Source organism: Stylophora pistillata, chromosome 2, assembly GCF_964205215.1.
Source record: "Stylophora pistillata chromosome 2, jaStyPist1.2, whole genome shotgun sequence".
In the NCBI taxonomy this organism is placed as follows: domain Eukaryota; kingdom Metazoa; phylum Cnidaria; class Anthozoa; order Scleractinia; family Pocilloporidae; genus Stylophora; species Stylophora pistillata.
Window position 1 is genome coordinate 49,333,891 of NC_142520.1, and position 20,537 is coordinate 49,354,427.

General features: G+C 37.8%; 1 protein-coding gene across 2 annotated transcripts; it reads left to right on the forward strand.

Annotated features, from left to right (window-relative positions):
- The first annotated feature begins 6,244 nt into the window (after positions 1 to 6,244).
- LOC111345258 (uncharacterized) lies at positions 6,245 to 13,915 on the forward strand. 2 transcript variants are annotated; one of them, XM_088748089.1, is made up of 6 exons: positions 6,248 to 6,482; positions 7,395 to 7,669; positions 7,953 to 8,067; positions 12,095 to 12,217; positions 12,511 to 12,612; positions 12,958 to 13,915. In XM_088748089.1, the coding sequence occupies exons 1-6, from the start codon at positions 6,380 to 6,382 to the stop codon at positions 13,560 to 13,562; spliced, it is 1,323 nt and encodes a 440-aa protein (XP_088604215.1). In that variant the 5' UTR covers positions 6,248 to 6,379; the 3' UTR covers positions 13,563 to 13,915. The 2 variants fall into 2 exon arrangements, with proteins under 2 accessions (XP_088604216.1, XP_088604215.1); XM_088748090.1 differs by lacking the exon at positions 12,511 to 12,612 and having other exon boundaries at positions 6,245 to 6,482.
- Positions 13,916 to 20,537: the final 6,622 nt, after the last annotated feature.

Below are 20,537 nucleotides of genomic sequence, written 5' to 3' on the forward strand. Positions count from 1 at the left end.
GAGTGCAGGGAAGTTGAAAAGTTATCAACAGTAAAATGTAGTAGTAAACATATGAAAACAACAACAACAACAAACATATGAAACATATGTATGAACTGCGGTTATGAGACGTATATGTGCACGATCCTTCGCAGTAAAGCACTATTTGAGCAATAGTGAAAATCAGACCTGAAAAAAATTTCAGGCCTGTACGGGATTCGAACCACTGACCTCTGCGATACTAGTGCAGCGCTCTACCAATTGAGCTAACAAGCCAACTGGGAGCAGGCCATCAAATTAATTCGATATAAACCCGTAGATGATGAATCAAACAACAACAAACATGAAACATATGTATGAACTGCGGTTATGAAACGTATATGTGCACGATCCTTCGCAGTAAAGCACTATTTGAGTAATAGTGAAAATCAGACCTGAAAAAAGTTTCAGGCCTGTACGGGATTCGAACCACTGACCTCTGCGATACCGTACAGGCCTGAAATTTTTTTCTCTTAGTTTTCGTAACACACCCCTGAAAAAAGCGTCTGCGGGTTCCGGTTTACTGAGGTTAAAAATAGAGAAAATGTATGACAGAAATTTTGGGGCCAAAAAAAGGTCTGGTAAAGAGAGGATTCCGGTTTAATAAGGGTCCGGATTAGAGGGGTTCTGAATCCTGAATTCTGAATCCTTTTTTTAAATGAAAAAAATACCAACTCATGTGAGCAAATACATGTTGAGCATTTTGAGCTGAAGTTGCCGCATCAAGACAGTAAACAATCAACAGGTTGAAAATTATCTTCCTTTTTAAAACCTCTTTGCCCATCAGCGAAGAGGATAAATAACTGCCATCCACAGATTTTTGCATCCTTTAAAAGCCTCCGACTTAAATTAACGAGTTTGAGATTAACGTTAACCAGCAAAACCACAAAAACACAAGCTCTGAGTTTACTTCTTCCCCGTAATTCTTGTATCAACCCCGCAAAAAAAAAAAGAAAAAAAAAATTGCAACAATTGAAAAACCTGCTCCCAGTCTAAACAAATATTTATCACTTGATAGTTAAATTGATTGAAAGTGGTCAGTGGCAGTTTACCTTCTTTCTTTTTCTTATGAAGTGTAATAGTATTCATGCTAAAAAAAATATTTTTTTTTTAAATAGTTTCCGATAAAACAAGCAGCAAATTTCGCCGCAGTTTGAAAATGATCTTTAGACTTGTCGAACCTTCAAGGACTTCTCTCCACGTACTCGTAATAATGGTATTTTCTAACACGTGCTTCTCATTGTACGCAAGTGTTTTACAATTCTGCTAAGATATTGGGCATGAGCAAAATACCTTGAAATAATGTTTTTCCATTCTATGTTTCATTCTAGAAACAAAAGTGGTCTATGTACAAGGTAAACCTCTCAGCCAAGGCACAAATAAAAGAATGGCTTATGTCAACTTTGAGCGTCACAAGTTTCCCTACCTCAGGGTCACCAGTATTAGTTTAGATTATGTTATGGATGAAAGTAACTGCGGATTTGCCTGTGTCAATATTTCGTCATATTTCTCTTTTAACTTGGCCGCATTTCATCATATCAATGGCAAAGTTCTGTTGCCACCCCGGAAAAAGGTAAATTTCTTCGCAGTTTGCATCAGAGCGGACATATCATTCACCGATTGTGATAGGGGTTCCTAACAGACTTAGAGAAGTTCAGCGGCCAGAGTCTATTGCCTGACCTCTTTCCCGGCTCATTTTTCTGCGAGTTGAAGCACCTAGCTTTCGATACAAATAGCCTCATATTCACCCGTGTCACACTTAACCTGCTCGACCTAACTCCTCACAAACTGTATCCACTCTCCACTATCTTGCAGCATCAGCGGCGACAGGAAAAATACATGTAGTGTCAAATGAATTGCTCAAATGTGATTGGATAACAGACTTCGCAGGTGTGAATTAGGAACGCGTAGTAACTAAACACCGACAAACAAACACACAAACAAACACCAACAAAACATCAAACAGCTACACTCCGCTTAACTTTGGTTATGTTATAAAAAATGTTAAGTCACTGTTTCTTATCTAAGTGTTTTTGGTATGAGCTCTGATCTATTGGTAGTTTATTCTCGGTTGTTATTCGGTTAATTTTAAACAACAACAAACATATGAAACATATGTGTGAACTGCGGTTATGAGACGTATATGATAACGATCCTTCGCAGTAAAGCACTATTTGAGCAATAGTGAAAATCAGACCTGAAAAAAATTTCAGGCCTGTACGGGATTCGAACCACTGACCTCTGCGATACTAGTGCAGCGCTCTACCAATTGAGCTAACAAGCCAACTGAGAGCAGGCCATCAAATTAATTCGATATAAACCCGTGGATGATAAATCAAACAACAACAAACATATGAAACATATGTGTGAACTGCGGTTATGAGACGTATATGAGAACGATCGAGAATTGTTTGCTCAATTGGTAGAGCGCTGCACTAGTATCGCAGAGGTCAGTGGTTCGAATCCCGTACAGGCCTGAAATTTTTTTCAGGTCTGATTTTCACTATTGCTCAAATGGTGCTTTACTGCGAAGGATCGTTCTCATATACGTCTCATAACCGCAGTTCACACATATGTTTCATATGTTTGTTGTTGTTTGATTTATCATCCACGGGTTTATATCGAATTAATTTGATGGCCTGCTCCCAGTTGGCTTGTTAGCTCAATTGGTAGAGCGCTGCACTAGTATCGCAGAGGTCAGTGGTTCGAATCCCGTACAGGCCTGAAATTTTTTTCAGGTCTGATTTTCACTATTGCTCAAATAGTGCTTTACTGCGAAGGATCGTTCTCATATACGTCTCATAACCGCAGTTCACACATATGTTTCATATGTTTGTTGTTGTTTGATTTATCATCCACGGGTTTATATCGAATTAATTTGATGGCCTGCTCCCAGTAGGCTTGTTAGCTCAATTGGTAGAGCGCTGCACTAGTATCGCAGAGGTCAGTGGTTCGAATCCCGTACAGGCCTGAAATTTTTTTCAGGTCTGATTTTCACTATTGCTCAAATAGTGCTTTACTGCGAAGGATCGTTCTCATATACGTCGGTTAATTTTCGTGACATTTGGATGTATAATGAACCTAAAAGGATGTCCCGGAGTTTCGATTTTTGCTTTACTTCTTGAGATATAGCGTCTGCTTTGAAAACTTCGCTCAAAAGCGCTACTTTGAAGTTAAAAGGATGGCTAAAAATTAACGAGGTGTTAAAATAAAAATTCCAGACACGTTTTTTTCAGATCAACATGTGTAGGTCACGTTCCGATAAAATAGAAGCGTGTTTGTTAAAATGCGTCGTCAAAGAAACATATGTTGTAATATGTCTCAGCAAGGAAGAATAAGCTCCAATTCTGTTCAATCATAAATTTAGATTAAATTTCCGAAATAAGTGTTTATTAAGCTTTAAGAAAATGCTTATTTTTACAGGGATAGCACGCATTATATCTCGGTTGGAATGAAAACGCTGATTTTCCTTTTTTCATTTATAGTCGCCTTCAAAGTAACTTGCGCGCATTTAAGTTGATCAGCTAAGACGTAGATAAGACTGTTTTTCATTATTTCGAGTTACAAAAAATGAGGCAAGTTCTGTTAATTAAGTTAAATAAAATTAAAAACGCACAAAGGCTACGTGCGTTATGTATATTATTCCCTTCTTGTAATTACAGCTTGTTTCACTTATATATTTAGCTACGAAAGCACCTGCCTTATTCCAACAAAATAAAGGCCAAAAAATGTTAGAAAATAACAGTTGATTACCGCTTTTAGAAGTTGGCTCTCTGTGCTGAACATGTTATGCTGGACTTCGCACCCAATATCTCAGTTTGAATGAAAACGGTGATTTTCCTTCTTTCAGTCATAGTGGCCTTTTAAGTAATTTGCCTGCATCAAAGTTAATCAGCCACGACGTATATAACATTAGTTTTCATTATCTTGAGTTACAAAAAATGAGGCAAGTTCTATTAATTAAGTTAAAAAAAATAAAATAAATGAGAACGCACTAAGGCTACGTGCGCTTTGTATATCTAACAAATATTCCACGAGTGAGCGTTGGATATGAGATGATAGCCAACGAGGCGCGTAGCGCCGAGGTGGCTATTATCATCTCATATCCAACAAGCGCGAGTGGAATAATTGTTTTATTAAAAACGCCCTCAAGATATTAGACAAATCGTCTGGACTTTATTTTGTAAGAAGAAACCGGATGTTACAATGTACAGATATTAGATTATGGTATATTGGCTCATGTACCATAATGGCTAAGCCAATAAAAAGTCTTGAAATGCATTATCCAATGGTCCAGTTTTTAATAATGCCTCATTTCAACTAAATAAAGGAAAGACATTTTAGAAAACAACAATTGTTTTCCGCCTTTCGCAGTTAACTCTCTCTAGAGATAAAGTTCGTATGTTGGATTTCGTACCCAAATGTTGGTTGAAAAAAAATCTATATATTGAAGAATCACTTTTTATCATGAAAATGACTTTACTTTTGATAACCGATTTATCCTAAGGCGTGCAGTAAATAATTTATGACGCCGATTCACTTTAAATATTAATGCTTTGGGTCGCAGAGACAAATGTATGCTGTAGATCAGTGATGATGATTGGTGGAGGAGGAAGTTGCTGTGCACGTGCAGATCATGGGATTGGAATCACAGAAACTGGCTCTTCTTCTTTTGTTGACTTAGGAACCAGCGCGACTGAATATGACTTTGGTTATGATGCTGTCACAGGAAACGTTCCATCACAGTCCTATTTGTTGAACTTATGGATCCGTTAATAATAATCAGGCCTTTATTTTTTCAAACTTAGTTTAGAACTAAAGAACTTTGTAGAGGATGATTTGTGATTTAAGTTAAATGAGCATTTAAAAATGGTCAGTAATAGCAAACCTTTTCCTCCCATAGCAAAGATAAAATAACTTGACCATCACCCCAGCCGCAACGCTACGTTCCTTAGACATCTTTAGATTTTCACTGGAAACAAATGAATTGCCTTTAGAATTGCATCGTTGAATTAAATCTAGCTATCTGATTGGTTAACGAGGCGAAGTATTTAGCGTGGACATGCGATTTGAAAACGAGGCTAAGTGATATTGTTTCGCATCTACGTATACATAACAGCTATAGGTAACGCTGTTTCTTTTTTTTTTCTTGTATTTATTCAATTATACAATTCGTGCGATATCGGTTTTCGCGAGGAATTTAATGCAGAATTCCCTCGTCGAGTAATGAATTTTCCTATGAAACTTTTAATGCGGAAACGAAATTCAGCATATTCAATTTAAATGAATAAAGGCTGATAGTTTCTAACGAAACTGTTTGGAGCTGCGTGAGGGGGAGTAACGAAATAATTTGAATATATCAACAAAGTTGAAATGGTAAATTGGCCACCGTTGCGATTATAAAAGCTGACGTTTCGAGCGTTAGCCCTTCGTCGGAGCGGAGCTAACGCTCGAAACGTCAGCTTTTATAATCGTAACGGTGGCCAATTTACCATTTCAACTTTGTTGATATATTCAAATTATTTCGTTACCCCCACCGACGCAGCCCCAAACAGTTTCTTTAGAAACTATCAGTCTTTAAGACTTAGGTAGGATTGTTTTTCATTATCTCGAGTTACAAAATTAAAAACGAAGCAAGTTATATTAAGTTAAACAAAGAACGAGCATAAATGCTACGCGCGCTAGATATATTATTCCCTTCTTGTAATTACAGCTTGTTCCACTTTTATATTTTGATACAAAAGCACCTGCCTTATTCCAACCAAATAAAGGCAAGACATTTTAGAAAACAAAAATTGTTTACCGCTTTCGGCAGTTAACTGCCAAAACATGTTATGTCGGCTGAAGATGTTATGTTGGATTTCGCATCCAAATGCTGGTTGAAAAAAAAAAAATCCATATATTAAAGAATCACTCTTTATCTTGAACGTGACTTTTTTTTTTTTTGATAACTGATGTATCCTAAGGCGTGCCGATTTACTTTAAATATTAATGTTTTGGATCGTAAAAACAAATGCGTGACGGTACGTAGTCTTCTTATGGTCGTCAAATCAGGGCGCACAATCTTAATTTCAAGTCGTTTAACTATTTAAAAGTGTTAGGGTACGAAAATTCTGACTTTTTAGGAACGTGACTTTATTTTTGATAACTGATTTATCCTAAGGGGTGCAGTAAATGATTTGTTATGCTGATTTACTTTAAATATTAATGCTTTGTGTCGCAGAACAAATGTGTGCAGTAGTCTTCTTATGGTTGTTAAATTGAGGCGCACGATCTTGATGTCAAGTCGTTTAACTAACTAAAAGCGGCGTTAATGTACGAAAAGTCTGTCACTGCCTATCACATCAGTGATATTTTTTAGATGTATTTTAAAAAGCGAAGCCTCTTTTTCACGGTACTTCCCTTCAGTTTTGCGTTTGTGTTTTTGGTAGGATGGTATCATTGCCGGGCTGTTGCAGATGAAGGTGATGCAATTGTTATTATCTTTTTTGGTTACATCGTAAACTCAATATTTTTCCTGGTTCAGGCATTAACTTTCACCCACTTTTGAGTGCAATTAATATCTTTTTTTCGAGGGCACAGGAGTATGGGAAAATAATTCCAGCCTGTACTTCTTAGGTAAAGTGTTCAATATCGTTGCCAATGATAATACGAGTTCTCTTAAGAAATAGTTGATCATTTTTAAGGAGAGCAACGATAAAAGTGACACTTGCTAAGCTGTCAATCCTCATGCATCGTCATTATTTTTCTCTTAGCTAGCGATTCACTTCAAGTTACGTGAAACAGATCCCACATACTAAGTATGACACATACTAACCTTCAAGATATTTATACTTGACAAAATCATTTTCTGCGTTCAATTTCTTACTCTTGCGGCTAAGTCGGGAAAACGAAAGCAAGATCGACACTATAAAAGTTTTAGCAAACATATTAAAAAATATATATAATTACACCAAGAAGACACCTGAGGTCAGTTCAGTCGCTAGCCAGTTTTACTCGCAACTAGAAGTTAAAGGACTTACCTGAACGTATTTTTGTAATATATCAAAACTTTTACCCCTTTGACATGTCGTTTTAAACTCTGGCAAGCTCCTTACAGTTTGCTATAGAATTGCTTTTCTCAAAGATGAGGGAACTGATCAGACTTCGGTTGAATGGTGAAATATAGTAGCATACAACTCCGGCTGAAAATGATATTTGGACTTCCCAAACCTTCAAGGACTTGTTTCCATGTACTAGTAATAATGTTTTTTTTTTTGTTTTTTTTTTTAACGCGCGCTTCTTATTGTGTGTAAGTGTTTTCGAATTCTGATAAGATATTGGGCATGAGCAAAATACTTTGAAATAATGTTCTTTTCAATCTGTTTCCTTACTAGAAACAAAAGTTGTCACAGACAAAGGAATGGCTTTTATCAACTTTGAGCGTCAAAAGTTTTCCTACCTCAACGTCACCAGTATTGGTTTGAATTATGTTATGGATGACAGTGACTGTGGATTTGCTTGTGTCAATATTTCGTCATGTTTCTCTTTCAACCTGGCCGCATTTCATGATATCAATGGCAAAGTTCTGTGCGAATTGCTTCCATCGGATATCTACAACAACTCAGACAAACTTATCCCTTATCAGAGTCACCATCACTATAGTATCGCAGTAAGTTGTAATAAAATTTGTTCACTCAGTATCAAAAGTTGCAAATAGAAAAGGAGAGGAATTACACACGATTTCGTGCGTATGGAGTGGGGTTGATTTCAGAAATAAGGAGAGAGGTCATTTGAGCGTAGAACTCATGAAGGATTTTGGGTATTAGCGGAGAAGGTCAACTAAGGGATACTGACTCTATTTGTAAAGACGGCTCATAATAATATTTATTATGACTGTCGAGCTTATTCCACATCACCCGCGTTTTTTTGTCATTGCTATATGTTTTCTTTAGTCTCCATGTATCAGTTGGCCTTGTCAGAACCATGGGAAATGCGCTCCACAGTACGAGAAGAACAGTTACGTGTGTGTTTGCGCGAGAGGATACACTGGGGCAAATTGTGAAACGGGTAAGACATAATTAAGTGTACATTTACAAGACTGCTTCAAACTTAACTGACGGTATAATTCTATTCACCAACTGGAGACTGCCCCAAATCTTAGTTGTTTGCCGTTATCCTGCTGTTATCGTATATTTCCAAATTCTCCTGTTTATTTACCCAAAAGTTAATTTCATTTATCCTTCAGATATTGACGAGTGCAGTACTTCCATTCGGCCTTGTGCCATTAATGCAGACTGCCACAACACTGACGGCTCCTACAGCTGTTCCTGCAAAAGCGGATTTATTGGGAATGGAAAAAACATGCACAGGTAAACCCTATTTGTTGTTAATCTGTTTGTCATAACAATGTAAAATGCGCTGCACAGTACGAGAAGACGTACAGTTACGTTGGCTTTTGCGCGAAAGAATACGCATTGTGTGACTAGTGAGACACAATTTAGGGCACATTTCATTAACTGCTTCAAACTTAGCTAGTAAGTAAGTAAGTAAGTGAGTTTATTTAAACAGGGTAGCCCATTCAGCAACGAGGCTGGTATCCATAGGGGCCTAAGGGAATAAAGATATGTACAATTTAAAAATTTAAAATTGGAGTAAAAATTATGATCAACTGGAATAAAAATTATAATCAATTGGAGTAAAAATTAGAATTAATTGAGCTCACCGCCTCCCGGTTAACTCAATGGATAGAGCGCTGGACTGTTGTGCGGGAGGTCGAGGGTTCGAGCCCCGGCCGGACCAACACTCAGGGTCTTAAAATAATTGTGAAGAATTTGCTACCTTTCTATAAGATCAAGAAATGGTTAGATATTCTAGTCTTCTCGGATAGGAACGAATAAATGGAGGTCCGGTCTCCAGCAGGGTTGGGGTAGAAGACGTTAATCTCTTACACACGAGATCACTGTGTGATGGATGTTCTCCCCTGGGGTGGGGTGGGCGGGTGTTTTAGAGGGTCATTAGGGAGAATACTTTTCAAAAGTAGTTGGTGTCACCCTCTTAAAATAAAGGTTATTATTATTATTATTATTATTATTATTAATTAAAATTTAAAATGCTAAAATACACAAATATGATAACATGTTAATAGATTTCTAGACGAGAAAAATTACAAATAAAAAAATGTCAAATCATCAAACTCTTAAAATTAATCCAGGAAGGGGGCACTCTTGATATAAACGTTAAAATAGATTTTTCGTTCATACTTAAAAGTTCTCTTGGTGCAGGTCGTTTCTTCTTCGAGTCACCTGATCATGAAAAGCCCTATTCCTTGTAAAATGCTGAGTAAGATATTTCGGAAAATTATGCAAGCACTAAAATACTTTTATGCAGTTTCCTTCTACAGGCTAACCTTACTCAGTTAAGCTCGTTGAGAGTGTCTTTTGAAGTTTCCTTCGAAGAATAATTCGAGCCGCACGGTTTTTTAAGCGCTGAAGCTCTTTGCAACATCCTTCTGAGATTTCACCCCAGGCCACATTGGTGATCTTTCCCACTAAGTGTTTCTTCCAATACAACACCCAAATAGTTAAATTTGGCTACCCTTTCTAAGACCTTCCCGTGAGCTGGATACAAAAATTAGGCGATTTCGTGAGATCTTGTCAACTTACTCTGATTTAACATAAGCTTGTTACTTTCCATCCATTGCGCTACTCGATTTAAATCATCCTGTACTACCCTATTTATTACCAAAGTACAAGGACTCGTAGAGTATACCACAGTGTTATCCGCATACATATTAATGAAACAGTTTTCTAAGCACTGAGGTATGTCATTTATGTATAAAACAAAAAGAAGAAGCCCTAGAATTGAGCCCTGCGGAACACCAAATTGGATGGCTTGGCTGGAGAACAAGTCCATTCTAAAATGTACCCTTTGTGTTCGTGTCGTAAGATAGTCCCGGAACCAATCCAGAGTGCTTCCTCTGACTCCGTAGTTTTCTAACTTGTAGAGTAAACATTCACGGTCTACTAAGTCAAAAGCTTTTTCAAGTCAACTAACACAGCGCCAGTAGCTATTTGTCTGTCCATGTGATCCAAAATAAGATGGGTGAGATAAACCTCAGTCTGCGGTTTCCGTGGAGTGTTTCTTGTGGAAACCTGATCGGTGGATGTACAGTTAAAAAAGCTAAGAATTGAACTTGAATAGCACCCTCTAAGATCTTTGATACTTTGGGAAGGAATGAGATCGGCCGATAATTATTCTTATCGTTCCTTGTTCCTGATTTAAAAATAGTTGTTTTTTGTTTGGTAAAAGCGCATTTAAAGTTTTCCACCATTCCCGCGAGTCTTGTTTTTCACTTAACTGCTTTGAATACTAGTTTGCTTTTTCTTTACAAAGTTTCATCGACACAGCATTTCGTAGCCTTTTATAACTGCTCCAGTGACCCTCATTGCTAGTATGAATAACTTTCTTGTGATGATAATCGCGCCTTTTCATCAAATCTTTTACAGTAGGTGTGATCTAGGTTAACGATCTCCCGCGCACACGACGGCTGACAACTGGCGCGTTACTATCAGCTACTGACATAAAAAAAATATATATATATTAAAAGAATTCCACGCATCATCTGGATTTTACCCAAATTCAACAACATCCTAAGGGATACGATTCAAGTCGACTCTGAATATTTCAAGATCATAATGTATATAGTTTTTCGCCTTAACTGTCTTTGGTGGAGGGAGTTTTATTTTGTGAAGCGTTCTAATTCCAAAAATGGCGTAGGGATAAGAAAAACCAACAAAAATTACACATGAATAAAGGTTGATAGTTTCTAAAGAAACTGTTTGGGGCTGCGTCGATGGGAGTAACGAAATAATTTGAATATATCAACAAAGTTGAAATGGTAAATTGGCCACCGTTACGATTATAAAAGCTGACGTTTCGAGCGTTAGCCCTTCGTCGGAGCGAAAGGCTAACGGGGTAATTACCATTTCAACTTTGTTGATATATTCAAAATTACACAGGAGGGATATAGGTCGGGCCTTGTAGTGAAGAATAAGTCAATTATAGTTCTGGAATGTTCAGTGATTCTCGTGTATTCAGTAATTGTTGATTTGCGCACTGGTGATACGAAAGAAGTTCTTTGCTTTCGGTTGATGGCCAGATGAATTCAAAGCCATGTTAAAATTAAAGTCCCCAAAAGAGTGACTTCATTGTCATCCTTTGAATAGTTCGTTAACATCGATTGAATTTCTCCAACGTAAACAGAAGCATCCGAACTTGGTGACCTGTATAGGCTGCCGAACAAGATTTTCTTGAAGTTAGGCGGCGTAAGTTCAAATCAAAGCGCTTCAATATTTGAACTATTTTCATTATTTATGAAGTTGAACTGTAGATGGTGGGCAATATAAACCGCCACGTCGCCTCCAAAACAATCTCTATCTTTTCTAATTATGTTGTAGTCCGGAAGGTGTTGTTGTTCATCTGTGATACTCTCGTCAAGCCATGTTTCGTTTAAAGAAAGAACGTAGGGTTCACGCTAATTAAAAAATAGGCGTAATCCATCCAGTTTGTTTCGTATATCCTGATTGTGGATATTTAGATGATAAATTCTTGAGCATTTCGTACTGCAAGGAGGAGGAAAGCTGGCCCGGGATTCGGTGATACATCTTTTGCCAGGACAATTAAGTTTGCGGCTAAGGTGACACCAATAAGCTGTGTGACAAGAAGATATTTTAAACTTGCCGCCATCTTCGATCCCGGCTCGCAACGCGGCTTGACTTGTTGGGAGGAAGAAAAGTTTACTCTCATTTAGTTGCGTACCTACCAGCTTCCAAACGCGAAAGGTGACCATCTTCCGAAAGTATTTGAAGCTTTCTTGAGAAATGGAGCACCATCAGACAAGTTAGGAGGTAAATCATCACAGAGCCAGATGAACACAACCGACCGGCCATTATAAAGCTCTAGCTATCTAACATTATATTTCTCTTTCACGACCGGAAAATGACTCATAGCTTAGTTGTATACCGCATTCCTGTCGTTAACGTATACTTCCAAACTCTCTTGTTCATTTAGCCAAAAATTCGTTTTGCCCTTGCAGATATTGACGAGTGCAGTACTTCCATTCGGCCTTGTGACATTAATGCAGACTGCCACAACACTAACGGCTCCTACAGTTGTTCCTGTAAAAGCGGATTTTTTGGGAATGGAAAAACATGTACAGGTAAACTCTAGTTTTTGCTGATCTGTTGGTCAGAAGAATGTAAAACATTAGGAGAAGACATACAGCTACGTCTGCGTTTGCGTGAACCATACAAATGGGGACATTGTGCAACTGATGAGACATAATTTAGTGTACATTTACATGACTGCTTCATACTTAACTGACGGTGTAAAGTCTCCTCCCCAATCAGATAGTGCCTCAGATTTCAGCTACTTACCGCTTTCCGATTGTTATCATTGATTTCCAAATTTTCTTGTAAATTTACCCAAAGGTTAATTTCCATTTTCCTTCAGATATTGACGAGTGCAATGCTTCCCTCTGGCCTTGTCACGTTAACGCCAATTGCCAGAACACTTATGGCTCCTACAACTGTTTTTGTAAAAGTGGAAAAACATGTATGAGTAACCCTATTTGTTCTTAATCTGTTAATTACACCGCTTAAAATTAGTTAATTAGTTAAGCTATAATTATTTCCCTCCTACGAGTTTTTCCAACTTAATAATTTTATCTTTTATAAATATATTTCCTTCGTGGTCACCAGAAAATTTTTGATGGTTAATTTATTTTGATAATGACGCCAAGAAAAACAGAAGAAGGGTGAAACCATTGCACAACTTGTTACAAGCTAGAAAAAAGAATAAATTACTATCCTTTCCGATATGGCCATCCAGAAATAAGATTAAAGTATCCATACATTGTTACTATAAACAGAAAAGATGGGAAATGTTCTTTCTTTGCAGGCTGGACTCTTATCGCTCGATTCTCAAACAGCGACGGCAAGAATTGGATGCGTGATGATGGTAAGTGGTGGTATGACCAGCAAATTGCCACTGGAGCGACAAACGACACTTCAGTGAACAACGATATGATCTCAACAGCCTTTTGGTCGGTCAGCGGTAACGAGATAAAGATCACGCGCAGTGACGACCCCAGCCACACCCCTCTTTTACAGACCACGGGTAACTGTTTGGGCGGACAAACATTCCGATCGAAAATCACAAGTTATGGCCATTTTAGAAATGGCAAAGTCTGGGCCAGTGATCGGTGTCTGGGAAGTTGTATGGTTCAGTATGGCGGACAGTACAAGTCAACAGACGGGTTCCAACAGGCTCAATGCAATGGAAACATCCAAAGTGCAAACAAGATCGGCTTCTGGTGTGACTGGGGTGGTGGTGATGGATCAGTGATGATGATTGGTGGAGGAGGAAGTAGCTGCTATCGGGCAGACCACGGTGTTGGTATTACAGAAGCTAACCAAGCCTCTTTTGTGTTTTCAACTGAACATGACTTCGGTTTTAACTCACATACTTCTCAGGCCTACTCATTAAATCTTTGGATCCGTTGACCAATTGGATGGTTTTTTGCTTTCTCTTTTATAAAACAGTTTAACCTCAAACAGCTACACTGTGTCACCATCAACTTATTCCATTTTAACAAGACCGAGTCACTTAATTAAACTGCATTTTTAATAATAGTTCGAAATTAGCTTAAGTTGTGACTCAGCGATGCGAAATCAACAAATATAGGAGTATCACCGAGCAGGAAAATTTATCTTTAACTTTCAGCACTTTGTAACATTTTAAAGAAATGACACACCTGCTTACTTACACGAGAAGTAGCCTGGGAACTATATTGCTTGTATTTAGGGTAAACCCCTATGATTTGAACAAAAAATAAATATTTACGCTTGATAAGTAACATGTACCTATGCTCAATGTTTATGTAAACACAAAGTATATATGTTGCAATCGGCGTCCACTCCTTTAATGATTATAACTGCAGAAATAGTATTCTGGGCTTGTCCGCTTCCACAATAGATATCATTGATTTCGTTCCTTTTTGGACGGTTGTTTGAATGTATCAGAAGTACATTATAGTTCATTAGTAGGATCCTCCTCGAGAGGAATTTCTTCAGATCTAAAATGGACATGAAATCGGCTTATGCTTCCAAAATACTTTCTTTTTAACTGAAACTTTTATTTCCGCCGCGTAAACTACTGTTGTGGGGGTTTTACCACTCGCTTGGCGAACTAACGAAAGGTACTGAGACTCTGTAATTTTCTTCTTTATTCTCCTAAGCTGCTGCTTCTACTACAGCTAATTTTCTCTCTCTCGTTCCACTGCTTATTTCTACTACTTTCAGCAAGGAGTGCTCCAGTATTAAATACAAAAATCACAGACATGTTTGGGTTAGCTAACCGTGGGAATTTCCAAAACAGGATGTTCAGTGTGGGTAAGACTCAAGGTCAGTTTTACCAACTCAAACATGACCACCTAGCAAACTAGTTATCCTCAACCATAACAAGAGATTAAAATGTCTAGCACGGTAAGTGCTGAGCCAAGTTCAACCACACACTAAAAATAACTGATCAAAACTATAGATTCATCAAAATAGCACGTAGGGGCGAAAAGGCGAGACTTAAGAAAACAAAAGGTAAACCTAAAAATGCTTGAAATATCAATCCTTGAAAACGCTCTACAACACTACTACCGTAATGATTCGATTTTTTATTTGCAGGGCGCCTATTTACTCTTAGTCTACCTCAAGGGAGGGCGCTAATTGGAAAGAGGTTGCTTAAAAATGTAATTTTTTTTTTTTTTTTGAGAAACAGAAGAATGTAAAACAAACTTCGAGTTTTACTTTGAATTGATAGAAAAGAATGAAAACTGAACGAAATATTATTCCTTGGGTCATTCCTTGCTTAAACGACTATAGCCAAGCAATCGTTGCAATATTTTAAGACGGGATCTTTCGTTTGAAGGAACTGCGTACTGATGACGACATAATGGTTGAGAAACTGGGACCAAGACCACTTTTTTTGTGATGAAGCCTCAAGTGAGCAATTAAAGAAAGATGAACCACAGCTAATCTCAATCTGCATGTACACTGTACAATGCTATGCCTAAAATAGAATAAGGGCGTTTATTGAAACTCCCCGAGGCGAGCTTATGTTATCGGGAAGCTTATCAAACCGAGGGTCCATTTAAAATAGGAGTGTGTTCATTTTCTTTGATTTGAATAGAGTTGACTCAATACACGTACCGCTTGGCATTCATTATTACCCTTATTCTATCTATCTTCCCTACGATTAAGCCACGAAGAAAGTGACAGTGGGAGGGGGTGCGAAATCTTTCCTCCATTTGAAGAACGTGACAGGTAAAGGTAAGGTAAAGGTCTCTATTTCTCTTTACGTGTTTAGTTACAGTTTTAAGGTTGAAATCAGACAAGCGCCTCTGGCAGCCGTGTTTAGTCCGTAGCGATTTCACCTACCCACCCAACCCACCCCACGGAGGACATCCATCACACAGTAATCTCGTGCGTGGGAAATTAACGTCTCTTAGCCCTACCCTGCAGGAGACGGGACCTCCATTTATTCGTCCCTATCCGAGAAGACTAGAATATCTAACCATTTCTTGATGTTAAAGAAAGGAAGCATATTCTTCTCAGTTAATTTTAAGACCCTGAGTGTTGGTCCGGCCGGTATCGAACTCTCGACCTCCCGCACAGCAGTCCGGCGCTCTCCCAATTGAGTTAACCAAGCGGCGGTAAGGGGCGAGGGGGTGTGAATTCTTTCCTCCATTTGAAGTTAGTTATTGTTTCCATTTCGAATGTTGATTCTACAGTTAATGTCACGCGCAAATGAGGCGAAAATTAGAAAAAGACTCAATTTATCTCTGTATACGAAACTGACCAAATTGTGTTAAACGGTATTATGAATATTGAATATGAGTGCACTGAAAAGGTTATGACAAGTACCTCAAATGATCCAGTTTTGATTCTTGTTGGAATAAGTTTAATTTCTTTTATTATAGATGTGTAGCCATCTGTAATAAACTTGACTCAAGATTGAAACTATGTGAAAAACCAGCTTCTTTTAAGAGAGCTTTGAAAAGGCATCTCCTGAATGATTTTTTATTTAAATAACCATTCTGTTCTTAAAGTTATAAGTAACTTATATTGTTTTTAACGTGTTACTAGTTAGTTTTGTATGTATAGTATAAAGTATGTAAATTATGCAATTGTTCTCTAAAAAGCCCCAGACGGGGATGTGTGTATGTATGTATGTATGTAATTTCGGGATCTATGTGCTCCAGGGATTTTGAAAGTTTTCTTGAGCGCGTCGAGAGTGGCCTAAATTACAAACGCTTAAGATCTCTAGCTATTGTTTTTGCTGTTATTTTTTTATATTATTATTATTATCGTTATTAGTATAATTGTTACTGTTACTATTATTATTACAGGTATGCTCTGAAAAAGAAAAAAAAAACACTATTTAACAAATTTAAAGTGAACTTTACGTGAAACACTTCAACGGTCTTAAAAATTCTATTATGTTTTTCTCTTCGATTCCTCCCTTTCTTATCTTAACAGTTGCGCCACAATTGACCAAAGATCTTTTTCTTTCCCGTTTGAGGAAGGCACCGTGGCAGAAATAACTTGTGAAGCCCTCAGTTACCCTTCGTCTGTCATCTCATGGAAACGCATACTCATGGCATTGCCAAAAGGTCGATATTCTGTTCATAACGGCACTTTAAGAATCCGTGACTTCTTTTAGACAGATTCCGGGCTGTACGTTTGTACTGCTAAGAACAAACCTGGATCCGTTTCAGCGACAATAGGGGCTCCGTTCGCCGATCGCATAGTATGTCGGGTAACAAAACTAAGCCTGGCGAGGGTAGCCAGCGGCCTGCATGGACCAGGGGAGCTAACTGGTTTGTTTGTCGACACGATCGTTTCAACGGGACTAATTCGAAATTAGAAAGCCTTTCGAACTGGAGATAAAAGCATCGCTAGTGAAAGATCTGTGGGAGGAATTGGGAATCGAGTGAATGGAAATGGAACTGCAACATCTCTGCTTCGGTTTTCTGGAGGAATCGAGACTGGTGGTAATTTTTTGGCGGATTTTTTCGCTTCGGGCGACGAACACTTCTAAAGTGGGTTTCCGGCCTTGTTGAACACCACGATATCGCTAGCTCGCCGAAAACGCTTCAAATGGCCTGAGACGCTGGTAATCAACAAAGAAAACAACAAGGCAATAACGTAAGTCCATTTTATTTCAAAACAAGACATTTTTCTCTCTTTTAAGGCAAACCGATAATATCCCATACAAACCTTTATAAATATAAAACGTTGAGCAACACTGTAAGAGTCACGTCCGCTTTTCTAGTAGTAAGCTTGGGCTGCCTGTGGCCTTACGGGCTCATCAAAATACCCGGGCACACCTCGTAAAAATACTCTGCGATACTACACAGCATAAGTCTAATCATATATATATATATATTATCTTGCCGTACTCGGGGATTGTCTGCTTCCACAATATATATTGATTTCGTTCCTTTTTGGACGGTTGTTTGAATGTATTAGAAATGCATTCAAACAATGCTACTAATGTTCAATTAGTAGGATCTTCCTCGATAAGAATTTCTCGAGATCTGTAATGGAGTTTCCTAAAATGGACATGAAAATGGCTCATACTTCCAAAAATACTTTCTTTTCAACTGAAAATTTTACTTCTGCTTCGCAAAACTACTAGAGTACCGTAATGATTCGATTTTTGATTTCCAGGGCGCCTATTTACTCTTGAGTTACCTCAAGGGAGGGCGCTTACTGTAACTGAGGTTGCTTAAAAATGTAAGTTTCTATTTTGAGAGACAGCAGAATGTGAAACAAACTTCAAGTCTTATTTGAAAGGATAGAAAAGATTGGAAACTGAACGAACTTGTTTCACCCCTGGATCATTCCTTGCTTAAACGACTATAGCCAAGCAATCTTCGCAACATTTTAAGACGGTATCTTTCGTTTGAAGGGACTGTGTACTGACATAATAGTTGAGAAACTGAGACCAAGACCACTGTTTTTGTGATAGGACTTTACCTGACCAATTAAAGGAAGATGGTCCACGGCTGATCTCAATGTACATCTACTCTGTACAATGCTATGCCTGAAACAGAATAAGAGCGTTTATTGGAATAGGGGGCGCTTATGCTATAGGAACACTTATCAAAACGAGGGTGCATTCTAAATAGAGATGACTATTAGAATAGAGGCGCTTATAAATAAAAAAAATATATATTAAACGTTGGGGGCGCTTATTAGAGAGGAAGCGCTTATTGGAAGGAGGGCGCGCGCTAAGTCGAATAATTACGGTACCCAAGCGCAAAGGCTTATGGACTAACATTAGACCACGAATATAAGTGTACAAAACAGGAAATTCGAACTACGTCGAAGGACACCCATGATCATTCAATTTAAACACCAGAAAAGTTAACAATGCAATAACGTTTACATTTCACTTGCTAGATTGATACGTGCTGGTTCATTACTGCTCCTAATTTGTTTGCTTTATGAAGGGACGATCTCACTTCATGCAGTTTACTGAGAGAATGAAAATACAACCTTTTCTTAAGGCTACTAATTAACAACAACCTCGAAAACTGGCTATTTGAAAGAAGGGAAACTATAGAACTGACTGCCTCAAAGATGTTTTTAATTGCATCTATATATTTCTTGGAAAGAAAACCTTAATGCCAAAGAATTATCTTTAAAAATCATAAGCGGGAGTTGTTATTGATAACTGATCTATTCTGAGCAGCATGGACTATCAAGCTGTATAATAAATAATTTACATGCTAAAAGAACCAAATAGCATTTAATAATAGCTCTTGCAAAAAATTTCCGATCTGGCCGATCAACCCACGCAGATCGTTGTTCTCCTGTAGGGCATGAAGCAATGCATGTTACTTCACGGTGAGAACAGCAATTATGCATCATGGTCTCGAATAGTTTGTAGAAAGTAGTCTTTTCCTTTGGTGTTTAACACTTTAAATGAGATTCATTGATTAAATGTTGTTACTTGAGAAGTTCACACATGCGCTTACATCATTGCAATACTTTTCGTGGTATGGGCCTCCGCTTGTAACCAATAAATAATTAATTCTAAATGAGTAGGCGTGGAGTTTCACTCTGCGGTGCATTAGGGACCTAAAACGTAGACGCAATGGCGAAGCTGAGAAATAAAAATTGCAAAACAAGGACACACTTTTGTTGATAGAATTTTACTGGTGGCTCCATATGTTTACCTACTATTTAGGCAGTCTCTTTAAAAGCGGTCTGATGCTTTTCGGGTAAAAAATAACCGATTTCTTTCAAAAGTTGCCCATGAATCTGTCTTAGGCTAAAAAAAAATTGAAACCACCATGGGTTTTCCAAATATTGTAATATGTTTTTTCCCAAGCGAAAATCGCCTCAGCGCTCAAAGGCTCGTTTGTGACAGCGCCTATCATCAAAAATGGCAGAAATTGAATTACTCGTCTTTTCACAAAACTCCTGTTTGAGGTATTATCTTTGTTTCGCATACTTAGATGGATCCTTTGTGAGAACAAGTCATATGATTTTTTTCTTTTTAACGGTTTCTTACATTGAAAACTATTTTTCCGTTTGACACCTGCTTTGCCTTTGCCGTCATGACCGTAAATATACAAGCTTTTATTCTCGGCATAGCGCGAAATTCTCATTTCTTCTTTCATGATGTTTTTATTCAGACTAGCTTAAGTGGGGTAGAAGATTATTGAAATATAAAAATATGTTGTGGTTACGGTGAACTTCTTGTTCAGACAGTCAACTTAATTTGCACATTTCGAAATTCCACCCAACAATGAACAAAAAGTGCATGAACTATTTACGAAAACTTACGAAATTTACGTCTACAAGCCATATGGTTGACGTCTGAGTTGAGTACTTTAAAGCTTTTTCATGTTTAATGATGCCATAAAACAGCATTTAAGAGAGACAAATCCCCGCATCCTTCTAGAAAAATACCGCCGCCGAAAGCTGACTCTTCGCTCTAAGCGACCTCTTGTTTTGTTTATTACTCAGTAATAGGAAAGAAAAAAAGAAAAGAAATCACTAAAAAGGGAGGATAGATAAAAATTTTCATAATGATCCAAAATATATATATATATATATATATATATATATATATATATATATATATATAAACCCCTGAAGAGTGAAGCGATTCACAAAACAGGCTTGTCGGGAAATGTAGTTACGTCCTTTTTTCCCCTCATAATATATATATATATATATATATATATATATATATATATATCTTATTAGACGTTATATTGTGTAGTATCGCTGAGGGGCGTGTTCTGAAAGGGGGCGCTAAATCGAATCATTACCCACGCCCAAAGGCTTATGGACTGACAATAGACCACGAAAATAAGTGGACAAGACAGGAAATTCAAACTGAGTCAAAGGAAACTCTTGCATTTTCAATACAGGAAAAGTAAACTCTGCAATCCATGTTTAAATTTC